Source organism: Leucopleurus acutus (assembly GCF_964270905.1).
Source record: "Leucopleurus acutus genome assembly, chromosome: 14".
Classification (NCBI taxonomy): Eukaryota; Metazoa; Chordata; class Mammalia; order Artiodactyla; family Delphinidae; genus Leucopleurus; species Leucopleurus acutus.
In genome coordinates this window covers 44092531-44116826 of record NC_139156.1, presented here as the reverse complement: position 1 = coordinate 44116826, position 24296 = coordinate 44092531, and the positions used below count along the sequence as shown (strand labels likewise).

General features: G+C 37.5%; 1 protein-coding gene across 2 annotated transcripts in view; it reads right to left on the bottom strand.

Annotated features, from left to right (window-relative positions):
• Positions 1–5046: 5046 nt before the first annotated feature.
• The window catches only part of UBE2D1 (ubiquitin conjugating enzyme E2 D1), a 35900-nt gene continuing 16650 nt past the window's right edge, over positions 5047–24296 (bottom strand). Inside the window, exons 2-7 of one of the 2 annotated variants that reach the window (XM_082853907.1) lie at positions 14853–14916; positions 14728–14759; positions 12352–12429; positions 11195–11300; positions 7722–7815; positions 5047–6976 (exon numbers count right to left, since the gene is read on the bottom strand). In XM_082853907.1, coding sequence (XP_082710033.1) covers positions 6931–6976; positions 7722–7815; positions 11195–11300; positions 12352–12429; positions 14728–14759; positions 14853–14916 — 420 coding nt within the window. In that variant the 3' untranslated portion in view covers positions 5047–6930. The remainder of the gene's footprint in view (positions 6977–7721; positions 7816–11194; positions 11301–12351; positions 12430–14727; positions 14760–14852; positions 14917–24296) is intronic. The other variant, XM_082853908.1, reaches the window with a different exon arrangement.

Sequence of the window (24296 nt, the reverse complement as noted above, 5' to 3'; positions counted from 1 at the left end):
AACCACTGCGCCACAGGGAAGTTCCCTAACAAGTTATTAGAGGGAAAAAAATGGGACTATTTTAAAAATTGATTAATCCAAAAGAGGGCAAGAAAGGAGGAAAAAATAAAACATGGTTTAAAAAAAATCAGCACAGTAACTCCCTGGCAACCCAGTGGTTAGGACTCGGCGCTTTCACTGTTGTGGCCCAGGTTCAATCCCTGGTCAGGGAACTAAGATACCTCAAGCCACGCAGCGTGGCCAAGTAAATCAATCAATCAATCAATCAATCAGGAATGTAGTAGGTAGAAACCCAACCAACATCAGTAATTCCACTAAATGCAAAGGACTAAATACTCCAATTAAATACTAAAATTGTCATATTGGATAAAAACCAAATCAAATAAAACCAAATAATGGTTTTATTAAACTCACTATAATGAGTGCAGGAGACATTTTTAAAAAGACACAGAAAGGTCCAAAGTTAAAGAACAGAGACAGATATACACTGCAAATACTAGCCAAAAAGAAAGCTATATTAATATTAAAATAGACTTTAAGCCAAAAGCATTATTAGAGATAAACAAAGACATTTCTTAATGAGAAAGGGATCATTCTGCTAGTAAAACATCACGATTTCATGAGTGTATTGTGCATGCGTGTGTGTATGTGTGTGTATCCAATAATATGACTTCAAAATCTTTACAGCAAATATAAACTAATAGACAATTTCACAATCATAAACGGGAAACTTGCACACATCACCCATAATGGCTGTGAGAAAAAGCAAATATTGTGAGCACAATTAACAAACTTGATAAAATTGGCACATATATAAACTCTGCACCTAATAACAGATCCATATTATATTCAAACGCAAATGGACCATTTATCAAAATTTACCACATTCTGGGTCTGAAAGCAAGGTTTAAAAAATAAGGTACCAAAGGATAACGCCAATGAAAAATGTACAAGACCTCTGCACAGCAAACTACAAAACAATCAGAAATTAAAGACAGCCTAAGTACACTGAGTGATCTATATATTCATGGAAGATACAGTAGGATGTGATGGTGACCCCAAATTCCTTCTCATGGAGAAGTGGGAGTCTATGTTCCCTTCCCGTGAATTTGAGAGGGTTTATTACTGCTTCACACAAGAAGTGACACTATGTGACTTCAAAAGCTAGATCATAAAAGGTCATAGGACTTTCTCCTCCTTCTCTTGGTAGACCTGATCTCCAGATGCTGCCTGTTGGCACTGAGCTGCTATGTTGTGAGAAGTTCAAGCCACACAGAAAGGCTTTTATTTATTCATATAAATTTATTTATTTATTTATTTTTTGGCTGCGTTGGGTCTTCGTTGCTCTGCACGGGCTTTCTCTAGTTGCAGCAAGCAGGGGCTACTCTTCATTGCGGTGCACAGGCTTCTCATTGCGGTGGCTTCTCGTTGCAGAGTACAGGCTCTAGGCACGCAGGCTCAGTAGTTGTGGCTCATGGGCTCTAGAGCGCAAGCTCAGTAGTTGTGGCACAGGGGCTTAGTTGCTCCGTGGCATGCGGGATCTTCCCAGACCAGGGATCGAACCCATGTCCCCTGCATTGGCAGGCAGACTCTTAACCACTGCGCCACCAGGGAAGTCCTAGAAAGGCTTTTAATAAGTGCTCTAGTAGACAGTGCTCATCCAGGCGCCAACATCTCAGAAGCCTCCCAATGATTTCCGCCTCCAGCCATTTGAATCACCTGAGCTGAGGCCCTAAGTACATGGAATAGACAAGCCCTCCCTGTGCCCCATTCCAATTCCTGACCCAACAGAATTTATGAGCAAGAACTGTTCTTTTATATCACTTATTTGAGAGTGGTTTGTCATTCAGCAATAGATAACCAGGACAAAAATGCCAACTTTACCAAAACTGCCTAGAGATCCAATAAAACCTCAATGAAAATCTCAGCAGAAGAAATGGAAAAGCTGATCCTAAAGTGCATTTTGAATCACGAGGGATGTGAATAGTCAGAACAATATTGTAAAAGAACAAAGTTGGAAAATCCACACTTCTTGATTTCGAAAGTTACTATGCAGCTACAGTCATCAATGTAGTGTGGTGTTAGCATAAGGCATACAGGTCATTAGAACAGAATTCAGAGACCGTAAAAAACCTCTAGGGTCAGTTGATTTTCGACAAGGGTACAGAGACCTTTTCAAGGGGAAAGAACAGTCTTTTCAACGAATAGTGCAGGCCTGATTTTTAGAAGGGCTTACCAGGTTGGCCTTCAGCTGGCATCAAGGAATACGGCTTTTAAAACTTTCCCTATGTGATATAAGGTTCTATCTGCTATGCTAGCCTGGCTAGACTTTTTAAATAAATAATGTGATTTCAGTGAACACCTGCTGACCTTCTGGGAGCCTGGAGTTTTGGTGGGCAAAGGGTGCCTACATGGTTTAGCCCCTATTAAAACCCCTGGACTTTGCATTTCAAACAGGCTTCCCTGGGCAGAAACACTGTGCCTGTGTTACTGCATTTCACTGTTGGAGGGAGAGTGAGCTCTGTGTGGCCCCTTCAGAGAAATATTCATGGTTTCCTTCATGATCTGTCTTTTCCCCTTACTGAGGGAGCTGTGTATCTTTGCTGTGTCGCTATAATAAATCTTAGCTGTGAGTATGAACATATGCTTAGTCTGGTGACTTCTATTGACACACTGAATGTGTGGGTGGTCACTGGACCACCTAAACGGGTGTATCAGGAGTGCTTACACAAGTGGTGTCACAACTGTTCCCCACAATATGTATATTAAGTTTACAATAAAATCTTACATGCAACTCACAGTGATCTTTTGCACTAAAAAGATTTTAACAAAAGCAAGCAAATGATATGAGGAAGCATAGCTCAGAACATGTGCCATCATAATAAAAGCAACTTCCTCCTGGGGTAAGAAAGGCACATTCCTCCCTCTACAACAGTAGAACCTAACAGAGCGCTAAGTTTTTTTAAAAAATGTATCTTATAAAAATGCCTCCAAGTGCTAGAACTTTTAGGTGAATATTCCCTCTTCCTATTAGTTCAGTTCATTTACAATTTAAAACCACATTCTTAGATATATAACAGGATAATGAGAGCAGAAATTTAAATGTAACATGATGCAAATAAGTGATAAAACACTATTGTGTTACAAATTATTTCTATTACCCAAAATGTCAGCTGTCTACAAATTTTCAGTTATCATTACTACTGAAAAAACTCCTGGTCAAAGTGTATCAATATACAGTTTAGGAGTTTGCAGATGTCAGTACAAAAAAAAAAAATTTTTTTTAGAAATGACTAGTTATCTATACAGATGAATTTTTACAAGTGAAATTAGATGAATCTCTACCTGCTGCCCTGTTTGTAAAACACAACTGTCAGAACAAGCAAAGAGAAGCACTGTAAAAAATCAGAACTTTCACAAATAATATGCATTACACTTTAGGGCTATTAAACTGCAATTAAACTTCTGCTTTAAAGAAAATTTTTGGCATAGTTTACATTGATAGAGTGCTAGAAGTAAACTTTTAAAATTCATGTTTGTTATTTTATTATATTAATAACCACAAAAGATTTAAACAAACTAAAAAGATAAGTGCTGTATCTTAACAGACCAAAGTCAACAATTTGAATACACTGAAGCTATATGGCCGTGGCTAGAGTATTAATCACATTTTCCATGGCTAGTCCTAGTTAAAATGAGTAACAGGACCAATGATTCTACTACAGAACTCCAATTTTAAAACATAGGACTGGACTCTGAATCCAGTTCAAAATGACTACCAACAAAGAGACAGGATATAAATAGCTTCACCAAGAATCTCTCTTAATCCGAGAGGAAAATTCATTTCCCCAATCTTTCCACCTTAAAAATACAGAACTGTGAGACAGCAGGATTCTGTGAAACATCAATGACTTGAATAATGTACAAAGAAGATAAACATCATTGTGATAAAATAATGAGAAATGAAAAACTACATGTGGTATTGTTTTTATTAAGTTTTAAAAAAAGTTACTCTTTTTATTTTGGGCTGCATTGGGTCTTCGTTGCTGCGCACGGACTTTCCCTAGTTGCAGCGAGCGGGGGCTACTCTTCATTGCGGTGCGCGGGCTTCTCATTGCGGTGGCTTCTCTTGTTGCGAAGCACGGGCTCTAGGCGCGCGGGCTTCAGTAGTTGTAGCACGTGGGCTCAGTACTTGTGGCTTGCGGGCTCTAGAGCGCAGGCTCAGTAGTTGTGGTGCAAGGGCTTAGTTGCTCCATGGCATGTGGGATCTTCCCGGACCAGGGCTTGAACCCGTGTCCCCTGCATTGGCAGGCGGATTCTTAACAACTGCACCACCAGGGAAGCCCCAAAAGTTACTCTGAATATTAACTCTTAGGGTTGCCCTGGTGCTTTGTGTTTGTGTTTCTCACCTAATACCTTTTGATCCTTTGAAATTGCTTAACTGACAAAGTAAATTTAAAATTTTCCCTAACAGAGTTCATGGAGGGGTGGGGGTATAACGTAAAGCAAAAATGAATAATTGTATATGATTTACATATGCATGTGTAAAGCTTGTTCAGGAATTAGAGATAGTTGGGGGGATGAGCGTGAGGTTACCCCTTACAGCCTGTATCATGGATTTATTGTATGTGGCAGTTACGAGTGTTCAGAATCCAAGACTTCAAGAGGTAGGATCGTAAAACTCCAAAAGACTTTCCATTTTCCTCACTCCCAGGAGGTCCTTAAATTAATGGTTGATCTATGGAGGAAGGTCCTTGGCTTCGGATTTACAGTTAGGTAACTGATGTACCCTTTGTTAGAATTAAACAAAACAACAAACCCAAAATACTGATCTGGCTGATCATTATGCCATTGCTGAACTTCTAAGATTTTTAAATTAATTATGAGAACTTGTGCTCACTCCTCAAGAGAGTGGTTGTACAATTCAGAGGTAAGCAAAGGCAAACAGAGTTAGTGTTAGGCAAGTTTCAAAACTTTAATACAGAAAAAAAAAAGACATTTCCAAAAATAAATGCCACACAAAAGTTTTTTAAAAAGTGAAAGATATTCAAGAAACAAAACCCTTTATTATCAAAATATACTAAATACTTAAATCTAATGATGTTGAGTGTTCAAATTCTGGGCCAATGTAGCTTATAATAACATAGTAGTATTCTTCATGATATGGCTGTTTCAAGACATCACTTAATATAGTTACTTTTTAAACCTATATTTTCTTAAACATCCATTTCACAATTCATTTAATTATTTTACATTCATTTATAAAAACACATTTTTTAACAATGGGTTATTTTGTGCTTTATAATAATGAACCATGGTAAAATACTTAAGTGATTTACATTCTTTGCTAATGACTACACCCATCACAGATTTTTGTACACTTATACAGCTACTGAAATAATCAGAAGAGCTACAACTCTTCTTAAAAATGACACTCAAGTTTGGTAAGCATGCTAATAATTAGAGACATTTTTTTTCCAAGTTAAAACATTAGAACTTTCTAGCTTTCTTTAAAATCTGCAAAGATAACCTGCTCATTTAAATCGTTTTAACTGACAATTTATAAAACAGAGGGAAAGTGTCATTTTAGAATTTTCTGTATAACTTCTACGGTAAAAAATGGATGTCCTCTTTCAAACTGTGATGGCATTAAAATTCTATTTTAGAAATTCTAGATTTTAAAATGTTAAGAAATACAACATCAGTTATATCTAGAGGGGCATTTTAATGAATTACCTAATTATTCTTCAGGTCTATAAAGACTTTTCTTCAATGTAGGTGACACTGTCTTACATTCATCTCAGTACCTTAGAAAATAATTCATTTTAGATGTGATCCAAGACAAATGCCAACATATCCTAAATTCTTTTCAATAACAAGGGACCAGTGTATATCATCCTCTAGATTGACAATTTAGTAAACAGATATCAATACAAACCTAAAGCAATAAAATTTATATAATTAATGGTGATTAGTGCCAAATACAACAGACTTCATTCTTACAATTTGGAATTAATTTCCATGCAAAATTTTATATAGAGTATTGATCCTTACTTATAAAGTAATTTTTTATCTTTTTAAGTAATCAAGACAAATAGTAGAAAAAGCATTTTATTTAAATGGAAAAAGCTACATTAAGATCTGTAAAAGGTGTCAATATAATATTGCCTATACAGAAAAAAATTCTGATGTGAATAGCAACAAATAAAAGTTACACGTCTTCCTACTTAGCAGTGCAATTAATTCACATTGTAATAAAGTTAAGTCAAGTATAACAAAATCAAAACAAGTGTTTCTCCATAATCAGTATACTGAGAATTACAGTGTAAAGATCATTTCAGGTTTAAGGAATCTGCAATCAATCTACAGAATACCCTAAGACAAGGGAGACGGACAGTTAATTCATTTCATTATCAGCTGTTGGGTTTTTTCAATACTGTTCACAGGAAAAAAGTAACGAGTTGACATACATGTAAATAGAATATATTTAGTCTATACAGTAAAAAAATACAAATTATAAAGTGAGCTAACAAAGAATGAAATCTGAATACAGATTTATATAACTGACGACATCTTAGACAACACATACAGTATTTTTCATGTAAAAACATCTAGTTTCAGCAAAAAATAATTTGGTTGCTTTTCAGATGCATTGTAGATCTTGTAAGCTGAAGATGCAGATGTCCAAGTATCTTAAAAACCATAATAAATGTCTTTCTCAATGCATACAAAATGATAAATGCTCTCATCACAGTCTCAAGAATATTTTTGGAAGTTTGTTTTGTCTTGCTTCAGAAATACATTTAAAATGGGTAAAAATCAAAGGATTTCATGGTACAATGAAACAGTAAAGGGTGCTCGATTTACTGCTAATGTTGAAAAAAACCTAGATTTTACAGTACTCTGGTATATATGAAAATTTTTTTGATTTTACATTGCATATTTCTGAGTCCATTCTCTTGCGTGTCTGTTGTATCTGTAGACATACAAAAGGGATATAGTAAAAACATACAAATTAAATCTTTTAGAAGATCTATGTAAAACTGTATACCTTTTTTATGCTTAACTGCAATAATCATACATACACCAATTACTGGGTCAATGTGACTTAGGTTCATGCATAAATAAAACAGAAAACATGAGCGATTTTTTAAACTAATGGATCTCTTTACAACCTATATGAAAACGTACCTAAGTTATACACAACGAAATAAAGAAATCAATTTCTAATACAAATCTGTAAATGACAACCCTGAATGGTCATTATCTGTAAAATGCAAATGAATCAATGGTGCCAGCAAGATGTAGCACCTTGAAAATTAGGTCAGTTTAGGGGTAGTTAAGGATAACTTTTCCTGGGAGAAGGCAAGGAATATGATATTCAGTAATTTCCAATTATCAACTTTTTAAATTGTAAATTTACTACTTAGAATTATAGATAGTTTGATAGTGACTATCAAAAAACATGCATACTATGTAAATGCAGAACAAGTACTATTAAATAGTATAGGATGAAACAACAAGTGGGAAGGGATGAGATTTTTTGTAAAAGGAGTTAATAGAATTTAAAAAGAAAGGTTTACTCCACTGGATAGATAAACAAACTTAACATAAACACAATAAGCATAACTAAATGTACTTCAATACATTGATAATACTTATGTTTTGGCAGACTACATAGAAATGCACCCAAATAGAAACTAATATAAGCAAACACTTACTTTTCTTTGTCTGATTTATAGATTTGTGCAATATCTGGTACTAAGGGGTCATCTGGATTAGGGTCACAAAGCAGAGAACATATGGACAATAAAACTAGATTTAAAAGAGAACATCATATTAAGTAATGATCTTTCTACTTTATATGAATTACACATGTGAAAATAATTTTACTGAACAGACAATAAACTTACAAAGAAAAAAACAAAATGAACACATTAAATTACATTTGAGATTAATTTTGGTTGACAGCAAATATCTTAAATTTTATACATTACAAAATTACCAGTGTATATAATACAAAATTATTATCACTTTTGCAATTTTAAATTCTATTTGAATTTCTATTTATTTTAAAAATGTGAACCTCCAAAGTAGCTATTAACTTTTAAACTCAAGAGTTCTCTACAAAAATATTTTTTAGGTAACACACATATACCCCGGATGGTACATAGTTGGAAAAATATTAGAATAGCATCCTAACTTTAGATGTTTCTTAGAGATATTTTTTTACTTTAATAAGAAAACTGTCCACTTTTATTCTACTTTAATGCAGAAAATCTGTGTCCTAAACAGTTCAAGGTAAAGCAATCAAATTACAGTTAACAGTTCAAACCGCTTTGGGAGATGAAGCTCATGCACTGTTTTACTTGGGCTTAGAGCTAAAGAAGGAATATCTGTAAGATTATTTTCAGTGAATTTTTTTTATTCCATGTACATTATTTATGGCAAATGCATTTAAAAATAATAGGCATGGGTTTCCCTGGTGGTGCAGTGGTTGGGAGTCCGCCTGCCGATGCAGGGGACGCGGGTTCGTGCCCCGGTCCGGGAGGATCCCATATGCTGCGGAGCGGCTGGGCCCGTGAGCCATGGCCGCTGGGCCTGCGTGTCCGGAGCCTGTGCTCCACGGCGGTAGAGGCCGCAACAGTGAGGGGCTCTCGCACCACAAAATAAATAAATAAATAGGCACAGCTATCATTATATAACTTGTATATTTTTAAATATAAATGAAAATTGATAAATTATAGTAGTTGTTTCTTGCATGTTGTATCAAAATCCTAATGCAAATAGCTACACTTAAAAAAATAAACAACTAAGTGTCTGAAAAAGAAGGAAACAAGGACTCTGGTTCCTCATTTGTCTGCTTCCATGCCACCACTTCTGAGGGGATACATGGTATCTTTGGAACAACATTCCATCTTCACCTTCCTCTACTATGTTCCTTTATCTTTTCCTACTCTTACAAATCCAAAGGTGAATTTATAAGGAAGGCAGAGTTGATTCTTTTTTTGTTTGTTTGTTTTAAAGAAGACGTTGGGGGTCGGAGTTTATTAATTTATTTATTTATTTTTGCTGTGTTGGGTCTTCGTTTCTGTGCGAGGGCTTTCTCTAGTTGTGGCAAGTGGGGGCCACTCGTCATCGCGGTGCGCGGGCCTCTCACTATCGCGGCCTCTCTTGTTCTGGAGCACAGGCTCCAGACGCGCAGGCTCAGTAGTTGTGGCTCACGGGCCTAGTTGCTCCGCGGCATGTGGGATCCTCCCAGACCAGGGCTCGAACCCGTGTCCAGGCAGATTCTCAACCACTGCGCCACCAGGGAAGCCCAGAGTTGATTTTTAATGACTTGGAAAGGGGGTGCTACGGGCTAACAAAAACTATTTCATTCATCTTTTTAAACTTTCATCTGTCCAATGGAATTTCAAGCCTGTATATTAAACCAACTGGGTAAGTTATCTGGGCTCACACCTCCAGAAAGTTTCCAAACTAAACTCATGATAAAAAGTGAAATAAGACATTTAAAATATTAAAAAGTGAAAAATGTACAAATAAAGAAAATATAAGCTACTTTATAAAATAGGCAAGAGGGAAGTTCCTCATCTCCCCACTCCTGCTGCCAAGAGCCCTGTGCCCTGATTTCACTATTATGCACACAAATCAAATGTTTTCAGATAAGGAAAAAGATAACAATATATAACATTCATTTGAATGCTTACTATGTGCTACTTGCATAGTAACCATATGTGGTAATACTATTATAATCCCCATTTGACATATGAGGAAACTGAGGCTGTTTGAAACTGTTCTTAAAGGACAGTTTCTAGAAACTAACAAAACTATTTTTTATAAAAAGCGACCAACGGCAGAAGGTAAGTATTCAACATCCGGCAGTCTGCGCTCTCTAAGTATTTAGCTGCATATGCTAAATGAATTTCATTTTGTGATCCTATTCCAGGAAACAGAATATTAATTTGAAAAACGCTATGACACAGTATCTTTCCTATATCTAGTGTGTAACAGTTATAGTATGTGAAAGATTTTTAAAAGAACACTAGAATCTACATGAACGTTTTATAGGGATACGTTAGATCAGAAAAATTGCCATTCATGAATAACTAACCAATCTGAACGGCTGTTACTTATCTAATACTTGAAATAATCATGGCTATGGACACTGCTTCCTCTAAACCTTATCAATTTTTAAAACAAGCTATATATTCAGGTAGGGTTTATTAAAAAATTTTTTTTTAATGACCATGGATTCCTCCCCCAAATCCTTCAAGAGAAACAGTTTTCTTAAATTTTATAAAAAGGGAAAACTACCAAGTTGCTTTCAGGGGTAGATGGTTCTAACTCAAAACAATAACTCAGGCTCTTTTCTGTTAGAGAAACAAGACAAAATTAAGAGGCTGGCAAAGCAAATAACATTAGCTAATGAAACAAACGGCTTCAGATGCCCTATATACACATCTCATAATTTAGCAAGAATAATGCTATGCAACTGTGAAAGTTGAGAATCTGCATGGATTATGTATCAGTCCTTACAATGATGCTACTGATTATTTGAAGTTTAGACTAACATGCTATATATACTACATTACTCTAAAGTGTGAAATATGTCTTTCATTTTTTTGGCCACACCATGCAGCTTGTGGGATCTTAGTTCCCCAACAAGGGACTGAAGCTGGGCCCTCGGCAGGGAAAGCGTGGAGTCCTAATTACTGGACTGCCAGGGAATTCCTGTCTTTCATTTTAAATCATTTACTTTATCTGCCAATCTGACATTTCCTCTGAGATGAAGTAAAGGAGATGTAAAGCTTTACTCATCATGTCAACAAATAATTCCATTTAATGAATGGGACATCTGGTTCTAAAATCTTGTTTTTACTTCTGTGTCTCTCTCTCTGTCCCTGTCTCTTTCTTTTTAAAGATAAAGCCCAAACTAAAGGGGTGAAATGTCAACAGTCTTATCCCCAAATTCCTAGTTCTAACATTTTAAATTTCTCTCATTTCATCATTTAGATCTGTCCATCAACCCCCCCAAGCAAGAGTAATATAAAAGCTATGAAAGCAAAGCAAAAGCAAAGCAGAAGAAAACACAGTAGATTGGTTTTTTTAAACTTTGGTCCCTAAGATATTTCTGCTGTATTTTTCCTGTCTCACTGTTATCAACTGTTGTAAATCTGATAAATGAAATTACCTTTTGATACAGTCAGAGCTGGTGACCATTGTGACCTCAGGATATCAAGACAAATACTTCCATTACTGTTTATGTTTGGATGGTAAATTTTTGTTGTGAAAGCAATCTAAACATAAAACAAAACAAAACTGTGACAATCCATGAACTATGAAAGCAAACAGAACCAATTTGCTCTAGAGTAAAATGTCCTCAATTTTATGTGATCTTAGAGGAGAGATGTATTCAACACAAATTGGATGAGCATCTACTTTATGTGCACGTGGCTTTAGCTACTGATAATGTGAAAGCAAAGTCAGTTTTCTGCTCTCCCCAACCCCAAGGAATTGAGGAGTATTTTGGAAAGTGTGATAAGTAAGTCTATAATAGGTGGTATGACTGGTTGAGTAGCACCTGAAGTAATTAACCATGGCTTTCATCAACCCTCAAAGCAATCCTTTTCTTAATTTGATTATCAATTGATACCTGGATCTAGAAATAGGCTGCTGACCTTATTCCAGAGGAAAGTTGAGGGGCCCCAGCTTATTACCTGCCCTAAGAAATCCACCAAGAATTCTAATCTTCCACGAGAGTTGTTACATCGTTTCATATGTAATGTTAATTAGGTGTTTTTAAAAATCTAAAGTAAATATTTCCTCAGTGACAGAATTTGTTAATGATTTTCTCCCTCATTGACACCCCCATCATTTGTTGGCTTCCTCTTTAGATTTAAGCTAAATTTAATAAGAATGTGTTTTAATCTTTCCTCACTAAACAAAAGGGCTATGTCTTTTTACTTTTGTATTTCCCAATGCAACAGAACATGGTAGGTGCTCAATAAATGTTTGTTGAATACTTAAAAACTGAGAAAGAAGGGTCAACCTAGGAAAGATAATCCCCTGAATGGAAAAGTCTAACTCTTGACCATAAAAACTTCCCAAACTACACATACCTAATGCAGAGGGAAAGACAGGTAGGGAAGCTAATTTCTAGCCTAACAGATACTGCCTTCTGTTTACAGACATAATACAATATTTGAGTAAGAAAGCATTTTAGATTCATTGATTTTACAGAACAGTTTGAACATGCTAACCTACCCACAGTCTTTTCATGAAAATATCTCTGGATAGAGAGTAAAACCCCTGACACAGGAGTCACGTCAATCATAAAAATAAAAGTACCTTTGGTGGTTTAAAAGGATAGTCTGTCGGAAAATGTACAGTGAGAAAGAAGACTCCACCTTGATATGCGCTATCAGGCTGAAATTACAAAATAATCACATCAGTGTTTTGATTACTATATTTATTATTAGTAACCCAAGATGATTCCCTCCAAATATACCAGTTTGAAAAAAATGCCATCATTTTGTCATAAGTTCAAATCATTTACCTTAAAAACAGGTTTGTCTTTGCAGGCATGAAGGAGTACTTTCCAACATCATGCCAACATCATAGTTTAAAACAAAACAAAAATAGGACACACACAGTGGAGTGGTGTGACTTGCCCAAACAAATCTGTTCATGAGTATAGACTGTTAAAGATCAGTAAACACACAAGACTGCTGTGAGAAAAGAATAATTTTCTGTAGCAGTAATCAGTATAAAAGAAAAGGGTTGAGGCTAGTGTTTTTCTTCTTAATTATAAAACTTAAGTTCTCATGATCCTTTAAGGGGCAAGAATAGAGATGAACTGAAAGGACCAACTTATGAAAAGAAAAGGCTAAGTGACACTGTTACATAATTTAGACCTCAAATCTTCACTTAGTAGCAGTTTACAAAACAATGTGGGAAATGCAAAAAAGCCCCAAACAAAACTAGATAAATTCAGTTTCATAGAATTATCTAATTAGGAATGAACTTTACAAGAGGAATTTAAGTTTGGCCATATCCCTTTATAGCAATTAGGAAATATTTATAATGTTACAAGCAAGAAAAAAAAAGGATGATTAAAAAAAAGGAAAAGGGGGAAAAAGTAGCAAAAATACCTTAAATTCTATTTTAATTCATTTATATTTAATTAAAAGTATCATGTATATTAACATTTTGGTAATAACAGCAAGGCTATCATTACTTCCTCCTTAAGTTTCTACATATACATTAGAGGACTGTACCATATAATTATTCTTACTATACACATAGTTTAATTCCAGTTCATCAAGAATTATAAGGAATGTAGAAAATGTAAGTTAATTACAATCAACAGATATGGTCTTCTTAGATGTTCAAATTATATTATTGAGTGGCATATTTACATTACTACAATAAAGAGGGTATGAGTAACATAATTGTAACCATTTGCTACATGTGATTCACCTGAGAAATATTTGTGATGGGCTATAATTCAAATGGTAAGGGTAAGACTTGATATTATTTTGAAGGTTCTTGGTAAGCAATGAAAATCAAATAACTAGATTCTTATTAAAAGTTGTTAAATAAATATGTTGCACTTCACCCTTTAAAAAACTAACTTAATAAAACAATTTAGTAATTTAAGACACTTGCTCAGGACTCCTGTTCTGAAAATTCAATAACTGTTGTATTTTTTAAAAGCTAAGCATGAGGCCATATGATTAAAAACACTATGGCTGGGCTTCCCTGGTGGTGCAGTGGTTGAGACTCCACCTGCTGATGCAGGGGACACGGGTTTGTGCCCCGGTCCGGGAAGATCCCACATGCCGCGGAGCGGCTGGGCCCGTGAGCCATGGCTGTTGAGCCTGCGCGTCCGCAATGGGAGAGGCCACAACAGTGAGAGGCCCGCATACCGCAAAAAAACAAAACAAAACAAAACAAAACAAAAAACAACACTATGGCTTACTAGATAAAGATCTTTCAAGGGAGGGAGGAGAGAATGATGTTAACGGAAACATGTTACTAATGCAGTCTTTACTCAGAAAGTAGATTTGAGCTATCAGTGCCCATTCTTATGCAATCAGATTTTTGCCCACAGAAAGAAAAGTCATGGCTGCTTCTCAGGTGTAGAGGAAATAATCTTAACAAAGGTAATAAGTATGAAGAGAAGCCAGTCATAGAATAGCAGGTAATTCTGAGTTCAGGACAATGCAACAAAAGAGGCAAATTCATGATGTGGCAACAATAGAGCCATTGCAATATTTTATCCGTTCCTCTCACACACAGGAACAGTGATGAAACTTATTGCAAATTGATACTTGTTACTTGTAGGAATTCCATTATTGGGTTAATTAGACTTATTTCTAACCTACTAAAATGTTGATGTGAGAGTAATTACACTTAGTTCTGAACAACTGACTTTCTGTGTTTAAAAAAAGATAAACACGCAGCCTGGTTGCAAATTGTGGGTGATTCATTATTATGCATAATGATCAAGGATTTGGCAAAGTGTTGTAAATGTGTTCCTAGCAAGTATTTGCCACCAGCGCTCTAGAAAATCATCATAAATCCTTTACTCACATTTTGCTTTCTGAGAGATTCAGAGTACAAGAAAGTTCAACCCTAGCCAAAAACATCTGATAAAAGGTGAAATGCCAAGAATGAAGGATGGCTGAGGGGATTAATTTCACACAAATGAATCATACTTACAGGCCCCATAATAGTTGCTTGCCAGTGGAACACTGAAACAAACAAAGGAGTTTTGGAGTCATTAACAAGTGTTCAAACCTGTATTATTAATGGTAGCAAAATCCTAGCAAGAGAGCAAAGCTTACAGTCATCTCCCACAGGTCCAGCCGAACAGTGAGCAGGTGGGTCGCGCTGTAGATCACTCAATTCCTGAAACAAAGCAAAAATACTTAAGGTTAATTCTTTTCCAGTGAAACAAGCATAATAATCCATGAAGACACAAACTACTCATTTAAAAATCATTTTAGGCAGTTCTATTCACAATATGGACACGTAAAATATATTGTCACTGATGGGTAGAAGAATATGGAATGAGGTAGTAAATTCCTTCATGAGATAGCTCCAAACCCTGAAAAAATTAAATGGATTAAAAAATTGTTTTTCTTTAGCATCTCTAAGACAAACTATTTTTGAGTATCTATTATATGCAGGGTAACTTATGTAAATGCTAGGTGTATAATATATAAAAAACAGATCCTACTTCAACCAGTTTATAATCTAATTTGGGAGAGTGAAGGCTCACAGAGAGATGGATATTTAAGGAACAACATGAAGGTTAAATGGAAAGAAAGGAGAGCAGTTGGGCCAAATTTTTAAAGGCTAGCACATTGATTCATATGCTCTTTTCTGCTCTCAAGGAAGCAAAGGAAGGATCATGGAAATGGCACAGCTTTAGCTGGCCAGTCCTAGGCTGGCATTCCAATCCTACCATAACTAGCTCTATGACTTTGGGGAAATAATTTACCTTCAGTTGGGAAGGAAATGATCACCACCAACTATGAAAGGTGTAAATTCAATATAAAAGACTATATATTAGAACTGAAGAACCTAATTTAGTTATGAAGATAAGTGAATGTCTTTGAGAAAGTGACATTTCAGCTGAAATCAAAAGGATGAGTGGGAGTCAGTTTTGGGAGAAATGAATAACGTGAGGCAGAGTGGCATAAGATGAGGATGAAAGAGTAGGCAGAGGCCAGGCAGAAAAGTGAGAACAATATACACCATATTAAGGATTGGGGGTTTTATACCAAGTGCATTGGGAGGGGTTTTAAGACGTAGCATAATCTGATTTAAAAGATGGCTCTGACTGGTCTATGTATTGAATGGATCAAAGATGGGAAAGAGGAGAAGCTACCAGATTAGTTATTACAGGCTATAACAGGGGCTTGGACTGGAGAAGCAGCAGATAAAAAAGAGGATGGATCTGGGATATTGTGAAAGGCCTACTTATCACAGGATTGACGATGAATTACATGTACAGAGGAAGGAGAAAGGTCACGAATATATATGTTGAAGACTAGCAGCAGCTAACATTTACTCGATGTTTTACCATCTTAATAATCCTGAGAGGTAGGTGTTATTATGCTTCCCATTTTACAAATGAAGAATAAAGGTGACATGCTTCACTGTGTACTCACAGAACTAGTATAGGGTGGAACTGGTATTCAAACCCTGGCAGTGGGACTTCTAGCTTTTTAGCTTCTACAGGTGTAGATACCATTTACTGAGATGTGGGAATATACTAGAAGACATGTTTATTTGGAAAGTAGATACACTGAGTCTGTGATCCTTGTGAAATCAAAGGAAAATTTATTCAACATACAGGGCTAGAGCTTAAAAGAGGATTAGAACAGAAATCAGAAAAATCACTGCATATACCTGTTATTTAAAAACTATGGGACTGATGTAAACATTTTCATGGGAACACATGTAAACAAATACTGCACTCATCAAATCTAAGATGCCATTAATGGTAAATCACATCCTTATTTTACGTACCAATAATTAAGGATACACACAATAATTAAGGATAAACACTCAATTAATTTTAAGACACCAACAATTATAAGATGCGTCCAGATTTTAGAAATGTTAAAATGAAAAAGAGGTACACCTTAGAATCATTGCAATCAGTTCAGTGTCCTAATAGAGACAAAAAAGGAGTAGAGAAAGGCTTTCCTAAGAAAGTGATATATGAGCTAAGTAACCGAGCCAAGTGCAAACTCAAGTCTCCTTCCAAGTCTTCTGGTCTTTTCCAGTATACCTCAGTACTTTCATTTTTGTTTTTTGTTGATTTTTCCCCGCAGTTCTTGCTGTCCTTCTCTTCCTGACAAGAATTAACTAAACAGAGTTAGCAGCTTCTTTGGTCCTGGTATAGTTAAACAATAAAGAGGAAGATTTCAGTGACAGTGATTAAAAAGCAGGGCTTTGGGGCTTCCCTGGTGGCACAGTGGTTGAGAGTCCGCCTGCCGATGCAGGGGACATGGGTTCGTGCCCCGGTCCGGGAAGATCCCACATGCCGCGGAGCGGCTGGGCCTGTGAGCCATGGCCGCTGAGCCTGCGCATCTGGAGCCTGTGCTCCGCAATGGGAGAGGCCACAACAGTGAGAGGCCCGCGTACCGCAAAAAAAACCCAAACAAACAAAAAAAGAAAGGCTTTGAAGCTCAAGTCCAGGTGCCATCACTCATCTGCCTCATGATCTTGGGCAAAACTCTTTTTTTCCTCCTCTATAAGCCTTAGTTTTCTTTAATGCAAAGTGATATTATGACTTGCATCCACAGTTTCTATGACAAACAAGTAAAATGATACATATGAAGCATACAGCAATCTCTGGCACATAGTAGGCATTCAAATAAATTGTAAAGTTAATACAGGATTCATAACAACTATCCAATTCTCTAGTAGCTGAATACAATTACTGAACCAGTTTAAATGACTGGGGGAAGAGCAGTTCCCAAGTCATAGCCCCATTTTATTTATTTATTTATTTCCTCACCAGGTGGCTTGTGGGGTCTTAGTTCCCCCACCAAGGATCGAACCTGGGTCCCCTGCAGTGGAAGCACAGAGTCCTAACCACAGGACCACCAGGGAATTCCCCATAGCCCCATTTTAGAATAACTGTGCTTTACTTAACTGTTTTCTAATTTGGTCTTTTAGGAGATTGCTTTTGAAAAGATTCATCATGTTGAGTTTTCCAAACATTAGTGTAAATGGGTAAATTGAACTTCTTGGCCCTTATTTTATTTTATTTTTATTTTTTTAAGAGATAATTTTTTAAAATTTTTATTTATTTATTTTGGCTGTGCTGGGTCTTCGTTGTGGCATATGGGCTTTTCTAGTTGTGGCGTGTGGACTTCTCTAGTTGCAGCATGCAGGCTTAGTCGTGGTATGTGGGATCTTAGTTCCCCGACCAGGAATCGAACCCAGGTCCCCTGCATTGGGAGCACGGAGTCTTAACCACTGGACTACCAGGGAAGTCCCTCTTGGCCCTTACTTTAACTGGAAAACTAGTTAATAAGAAAATGATAGTCTCCTATGAAACAGAAACAGAATCACGGACATAGAGAACAGATTGGTGGTTGCCAAGGGCGAGGGAGTTGGGGGAGGGGTGGAGTGAGAGGTTGGGGTTAGCAGATGCAAGCATTTTTTTAAAAAATTTATTTAATTAATTAATTTATTTTTGGCTGCATTGGGTCTTCGTTGCTGTGTGCAGGCTTTCTTTAGTTGCAGAGAGCGGGGGCTACTCTTCGTTGCAGTGCACAGGCTTCTCATTGCAGTGGCTTCTCTTGTGGAGCATGGGCTCTAGGCGCGCAGGCTTCAGTAGTTGTAGCGTGCAGGCTCAGTAGCTGTGGTTCGTGGGCTCTAGAGCGCAGGCTCCGTAGTTGTGGCACATGGCTTAGTTGCTCCGTGGCACGTGGGATCTTCCCGGACCAGGGCTCGAACCCATGTCCCCTGCATTGGCAGGTGGATTCTTAACCACTGCACCACCAGGGAAGCCCCAGGTGTAAGCTTTTATATATAGAATGGATAAACAACAAGGTCCTACTGTATAGCACAGAGAACTATATTCAGGATCCTATGATAAACCATAATGGAAAAGAATATATAAGAATGTGTGTGTAGGGACTTCCCTGGTGGCACAGTGGTTGGGAATCCGCCTGCCAGTGCAGGGGACATGGGTTCGATCCCTTGTTGGGAGGATCCCACATGCCACGGAGCAACTAAGCCCGTGCACCACAACTACTGAGCCTGCGCTCTAGAGCCCATGAGCTCCAACTACTGAGCCCACATGCTGCAGCTACTGAAGCCCACGCACCTAGAGCCTGTGCTCCACAACAGGAGAGGCCACCGCAGTGAGAAGCCCATGCACAGCAACGAAGAGTAGCCCCCACTCACCACAACTAGAGAAAGCCCGTGCGCAGCAATGAAGACCCAACACAGCCATAAATAAATTAAAAAAAAAATGTGTGTATATATATCTATATATACATATATATATGTATAACTGCATCACTTTGTTGTATAGCAGTAATTAACACAACATTGTAAATCAACTACACTTCAATTAAATATAATTTAAGAAAAAAAATAATCTCTAATTATGGTTAAAAAACTGTCATGATTTGCATGTATATATTTTACGGAGTAATGTATATGCGAGTAAATCATACATAAATACATACAAATTTATTTTGTTTACTAATAAAAAAAACCCAAACCATGTTTTACATGGAATAGCCCTGAATTGTGTTCAAATTTCAAATGTCAGACTGTTCTTTCAAATCCCTTCAAAATAGTATAGAAAAATATTCACTATCATGTTCTTATATTTCTGTGCCCTGATTTTACCTCTTGATAGAAGTTAGACCTAAGGATGAGAAAGATAAAATCTAACAACTGAACTGCAAAGGCCAGGTTCTTTTAAAAAAATTAATTAATTAATTTTATTATTATTATTTTTTTGGCTGCGTGGGTCTTAGCTGTGGTATGCAGGATCTTTGTTACGGTATGCGAGATCTTTCATTGTGGTACGCGGGGCTTCTCTCTAGTTTTCACGTGTGGGTTTTCTCTCTCCAGTTGTGGTGCGTGGGCTCCAGATCATGTGGGCTCTGTAGTTTTGTGGCACACAGGCTCTCAAGTTGAAGCACACGGGCTCAGAAGTTGCGGCGCATGGGCTTAGTTGCCCCGCGGCATGTGGGATCTTAGTTCCCCGACCAGGGATCAAACTCATGTTCCCTGCATTGGAAGGGGGATTCCTTTTTTTTTTTTTTTTTTTTTGCAGTACGCGGGCCTCTCACTGCTGTGGCCTCTACCATTGCGGAGCACAGGCTCCGGACGCGCAGGCTCAGCAGCCATGGCTCACGGGCCCAGCCGCTCCGCGGCATGTGGGATCTTCCCGGACCGGGGCACGAACCCGTGTCCCCTGCATCGGCAGGCGGACTCTCAACCACTGCGCCACCAGGGAAGCCCCCCTTTTTTTTTTAAAATTAATTAATTTTTAAACATTTAAAAATTTTTTGCTGTACTGGGTCTTCGTTGCTGCTCAAGGGCTTTCTCTAGTTGCAGCAAGCGGGGGCTACTCTTTGTTGCAGTGCACAGGCTTCTCATTGTCGTGGCTTCTCTGGTTGCAGAGCACGGGCTCTAGAGCGGGGGCTTCAGTAGTTGTGGCACGCGGGCTCAGTAGTTGTGGCTCGCGGGCTCTAGAGCGCAGGCTCAGTAGTTGTGGCGCACAGGCTTAGTTGCTCCGCGGCATGCGGGATCTTCCTGGACCAGGGCTCGAACCCATGTCCCCTGTATCGGCAGGTGGATTCTTAACCACTGTGCCACCAAGGAAGCCCGGAAGGTGGATTCTTTACCACTGGACCACCAGGGAAGTCCCAAGGCCAGGTTCTTTTTTTTTTTTTCTGAGGATTACAGTTGCCTTTACTTTGTCATTTATCACTTTCAATACTTTATTACTTGTTTCAGAGTGAACATACATTATATATTATACATTATACATATACATCATAATCAGAATTCAAAAGCTTTGTTTTAATTTTTAAAAGGAAGGCAGGTGGGTAGAAAAAGTGAAGAGCTGGGAGCACAGAGCTGGACGTGCTAGGTTCCGTGTCTGGGCCCTGGGCAGTGAACTCACACAGCCTTTCTCCTTTTCTCAGGACCATGTTCTCTGTGAAGCCAAGGCCAGGTTCTTAAGTTGTCTATTTAAAGCTCACTTATAGGAAAGAGGCAGCTGATGGTACATCAAACATTCTTAATAGTCACATCAATTATTAAATTACTACTAATACTGACACAAGTGCTTTGGTGAGGAAACTTACGCATCCTAGACTTTTTTAGGAGGGTCTAAATTTCTAATGTTATTTTTATCAAAATATGTGTCTGCTGCTATATTTAAGATGGATAACCAACAAGGACCTACTGTATAGCACAGGGAACTCTGCTCAATGTTATGTGGCAGCCTGCATGTGGCAGCCTGCATGGCAGTTTGGTGGAGAAATGTATACATGTATATGTATGGCTGAGTCGCTTTTCTGTGTACCTGAAACTATCACAACATTGATAATCGCCAAACCCCAATATAAAATAAAAAGTAAAAAAAAAATATGTCTGGAAATATGCCCTATTACACTGTTTGGAAATACGCAACTGAAACTACGGTGCATATGCCCAGACAGAATGACCAACAGAAAACAAAAGGCACAATACACACCCTCCCCTGCCTACAAAAATAGAGACCTTAAATTTGAAAAATGAAAAATTCTGAGTTGTGCTAAGGAGGTGAAAATATAAAACAAACAAAAACTATAACCAAACAAATCAAAACCCCACCTTTTTGCTCTTAGTCTATTCAGAAGCCAATATGCTTTTAGACAAACACAAGAAATCAAGGACCACTTATACTTTTCCCTTTTGATTTAGTTTACACAAAGTTTTTCAGAAATCACCGAATTACCTGATTTATGCTTTCTCTACCATAACTGGCATTCTTATTTATCTACTTCTAGCATCACAGCCACATACGGAGTACTAAAAATAATTTAATGATTCTTATGTTATTTCAAAAGGAAATGCTAGGATCAGTAATCTCTTCCTTTGCTCTTCTCTCCACTCTTTAAGAATTAACACTGAATTATACAAGTTGCTCAAGTCCATAGGATCCTCATAAGATCCAATTTATCCCATGCTGATTAACAGTTAAAGGTCTCAAAGACAAAGCATTTAAAACCATTCATTTTTTTTTCACATCTTTATTGGAGTATAATTGCTTTACAATGTTGTGTTAGTTTCTGTTGTACAAAAAAGTGAATCAGCTATATGGATACATATATCCCCATATCCCCTCCCTCTTGAGCCTCCCTCCCACCCTTCCTATCCCACCCCTCTAGGTCATCACAAGGCATCAAATTCATCTCCCTGTGCTCTGCAGCAGCTTCCCGCTAGCATTCCATTTTACATTTGGTAGTGTATGTATGTCAATGCTACTCTCTCTCTTCGTCCCAGGCTTCCCCTTCCCCCTCTGTGTCCTCAAGTCCATTCTCTGTCTGCGTCTTTATTCCTGTGCTGCCACTAGGTTTATCAGTACCGTTTTTTTAGATTCCATATATATGCGTTAGCTTATGGTATTTGTTTTTCTCTTTCTAAAACGATTCATTTTTAATTATTGTGTGTGTGTGTGTTACAAAAGCAAAACAAAGCAAAACAGTGCTTTGTAGGGAAAAACAAGAGAGAGCAATGAATAAATAGTCAAACATCCATAAGGCCATTACCCAAACCAAACCACTGTCACCGTATTAGAACACCTCCATCCATGGCATTGGCGGGAAATAAGCATGTCACTTGCTGTTGGAGGGAGTGTTAGTTGAGATAGAACCTTTTGGAGGGAAATTTGGCAATAATGGTGAAAGTGGAAAATGCATATGATCTCTGATGCAGGAATTTCACCTCCTAGTAATAATCATCCAAACAGACAAAGATATATATATATATAGATAGATATAGATATATAGATATAGATATAGATATGGATGTTTAGTGAGGCATTCTGTGTAATTATGAAAGACTGAGGATAACCTAAAGGCCCATCAATAAGGGAATGGTTCTATGACATAACCATACTATGAGATACTACAGCCACTAAAAAGAATGAGATATGTATATGTTGACATCAAAGAACGTTGTATAAAAATAATATAGTTTTTGGGCTTCCCTGGTGGCGCAGTGGTTGAGGGTCTGCCTGACGATGCAGGGGACACAGGTTTGTGCCCCGGTTTGGGGGGATCCCACGTGCCGTGGAGCGGCTGGGCCCGTGGGCCATGGCCGCTGGGCCTGCGCGTCTGGAGCCTGTGCTCCGCGACAGGAGAGGCCACAGCAGTGAGAGGCCCGCGTACCGCAAAAAAAAAAAAAAAAAAAAAAAAAAAAAAAAAAAAAAATATATATATATATATATATATATATAGTTTTTGAGTGAAAAATATATGTGGTAAAAGTATGCTCAAGAGATCCCATAATACTATACATGCATAGAAAATAAAAAGAATACACACCAAACTATTAACAGTAGTTATATCTGGCAGTGGGCCGTCACTTTTTATTTATGTCTTTTACATTGTTTCAATTTTTTTTTTTTTTTTTGCGGTACACGGGCCTCTCACTGTTGTGGCCTCTCACGTCGCGGAGCACAGGCTCCGGACGCGCAGGCTCACCGGCCATGGCTCACGGGCCCAGCCGCTCCACGGCATGTGGGATCTTCCCGGACCGGTGCACGAACCCGTGTCCCCTGCATCGGCAGCCGCACTCCCAACCACTGCGCCACCAGGGAAGCCCTGTTTCAATTTTTTACAATAATTTTTTCAACTTTTTAAAGAAAAAATAATGGTTTTACTCAGGTTCTTATGCATTTTAAGAGAGATGAAATGACACTGTTTTTTCCCCACTACATATATTATAAGCATCTTCTTTTTTATTAAAAATTTTTGCAAGACAAGGAAAGACTGAGAAACTGTCACAGATTAGAGGAGATACATATATATATATAGATAGATAGATAGATAGATAGATATACACATACACACTAAGGAGACACAACAACTAAATCCAATGTGGGATCCCAGATTGGATCCTTGGACAGCAAAAGAACAGTGGAAAAACTGGTAAAATCTGAATTAGGTCTGTAGTTTATAGCTTACAGTACTGTATCACTGTTACTTTCCTCATTTTGATAACTGTACAATGGTTATATATATTGTAAAAATTAGGGGAAATTAGGTGAAGGATATATGAGACCTTTCTGTACTATTTTTGCAAATTTTCTGTAAGACTAAAATTATTTCAGAATAAAAAATAATGTAAAACTTTTTTTTACATATTCCAAAACTTAATTCACTATTTTCCTTCCCAAGCTTGCTTCTTTTTTATGTTCCCTATATTTATTAATGGGATTATTAGTCTCCTAGTCACCACGCTCATTTTGACTCCCGTTTCTCTAGTTCATCTTGTCAGAGGAAGAGTATAATATATTCTACCTTAATACCTATTACATTACCTCAAAAATCTATTACAGTTCAACTATAATTGCTTCCCAATACTCTATGAATTACCTGCATAACAATCTTCTAAAAGCACAGCTTGGTTTATTTCATTTTTCTTCTTAGAAGATGTCAGTGGCTCGCCATTGCTTATTAAAGACCAAACTCAACCAACTCTTTTCATTATCTAGTCCTAACCCTACACTTTCAATTGGGTTCCCC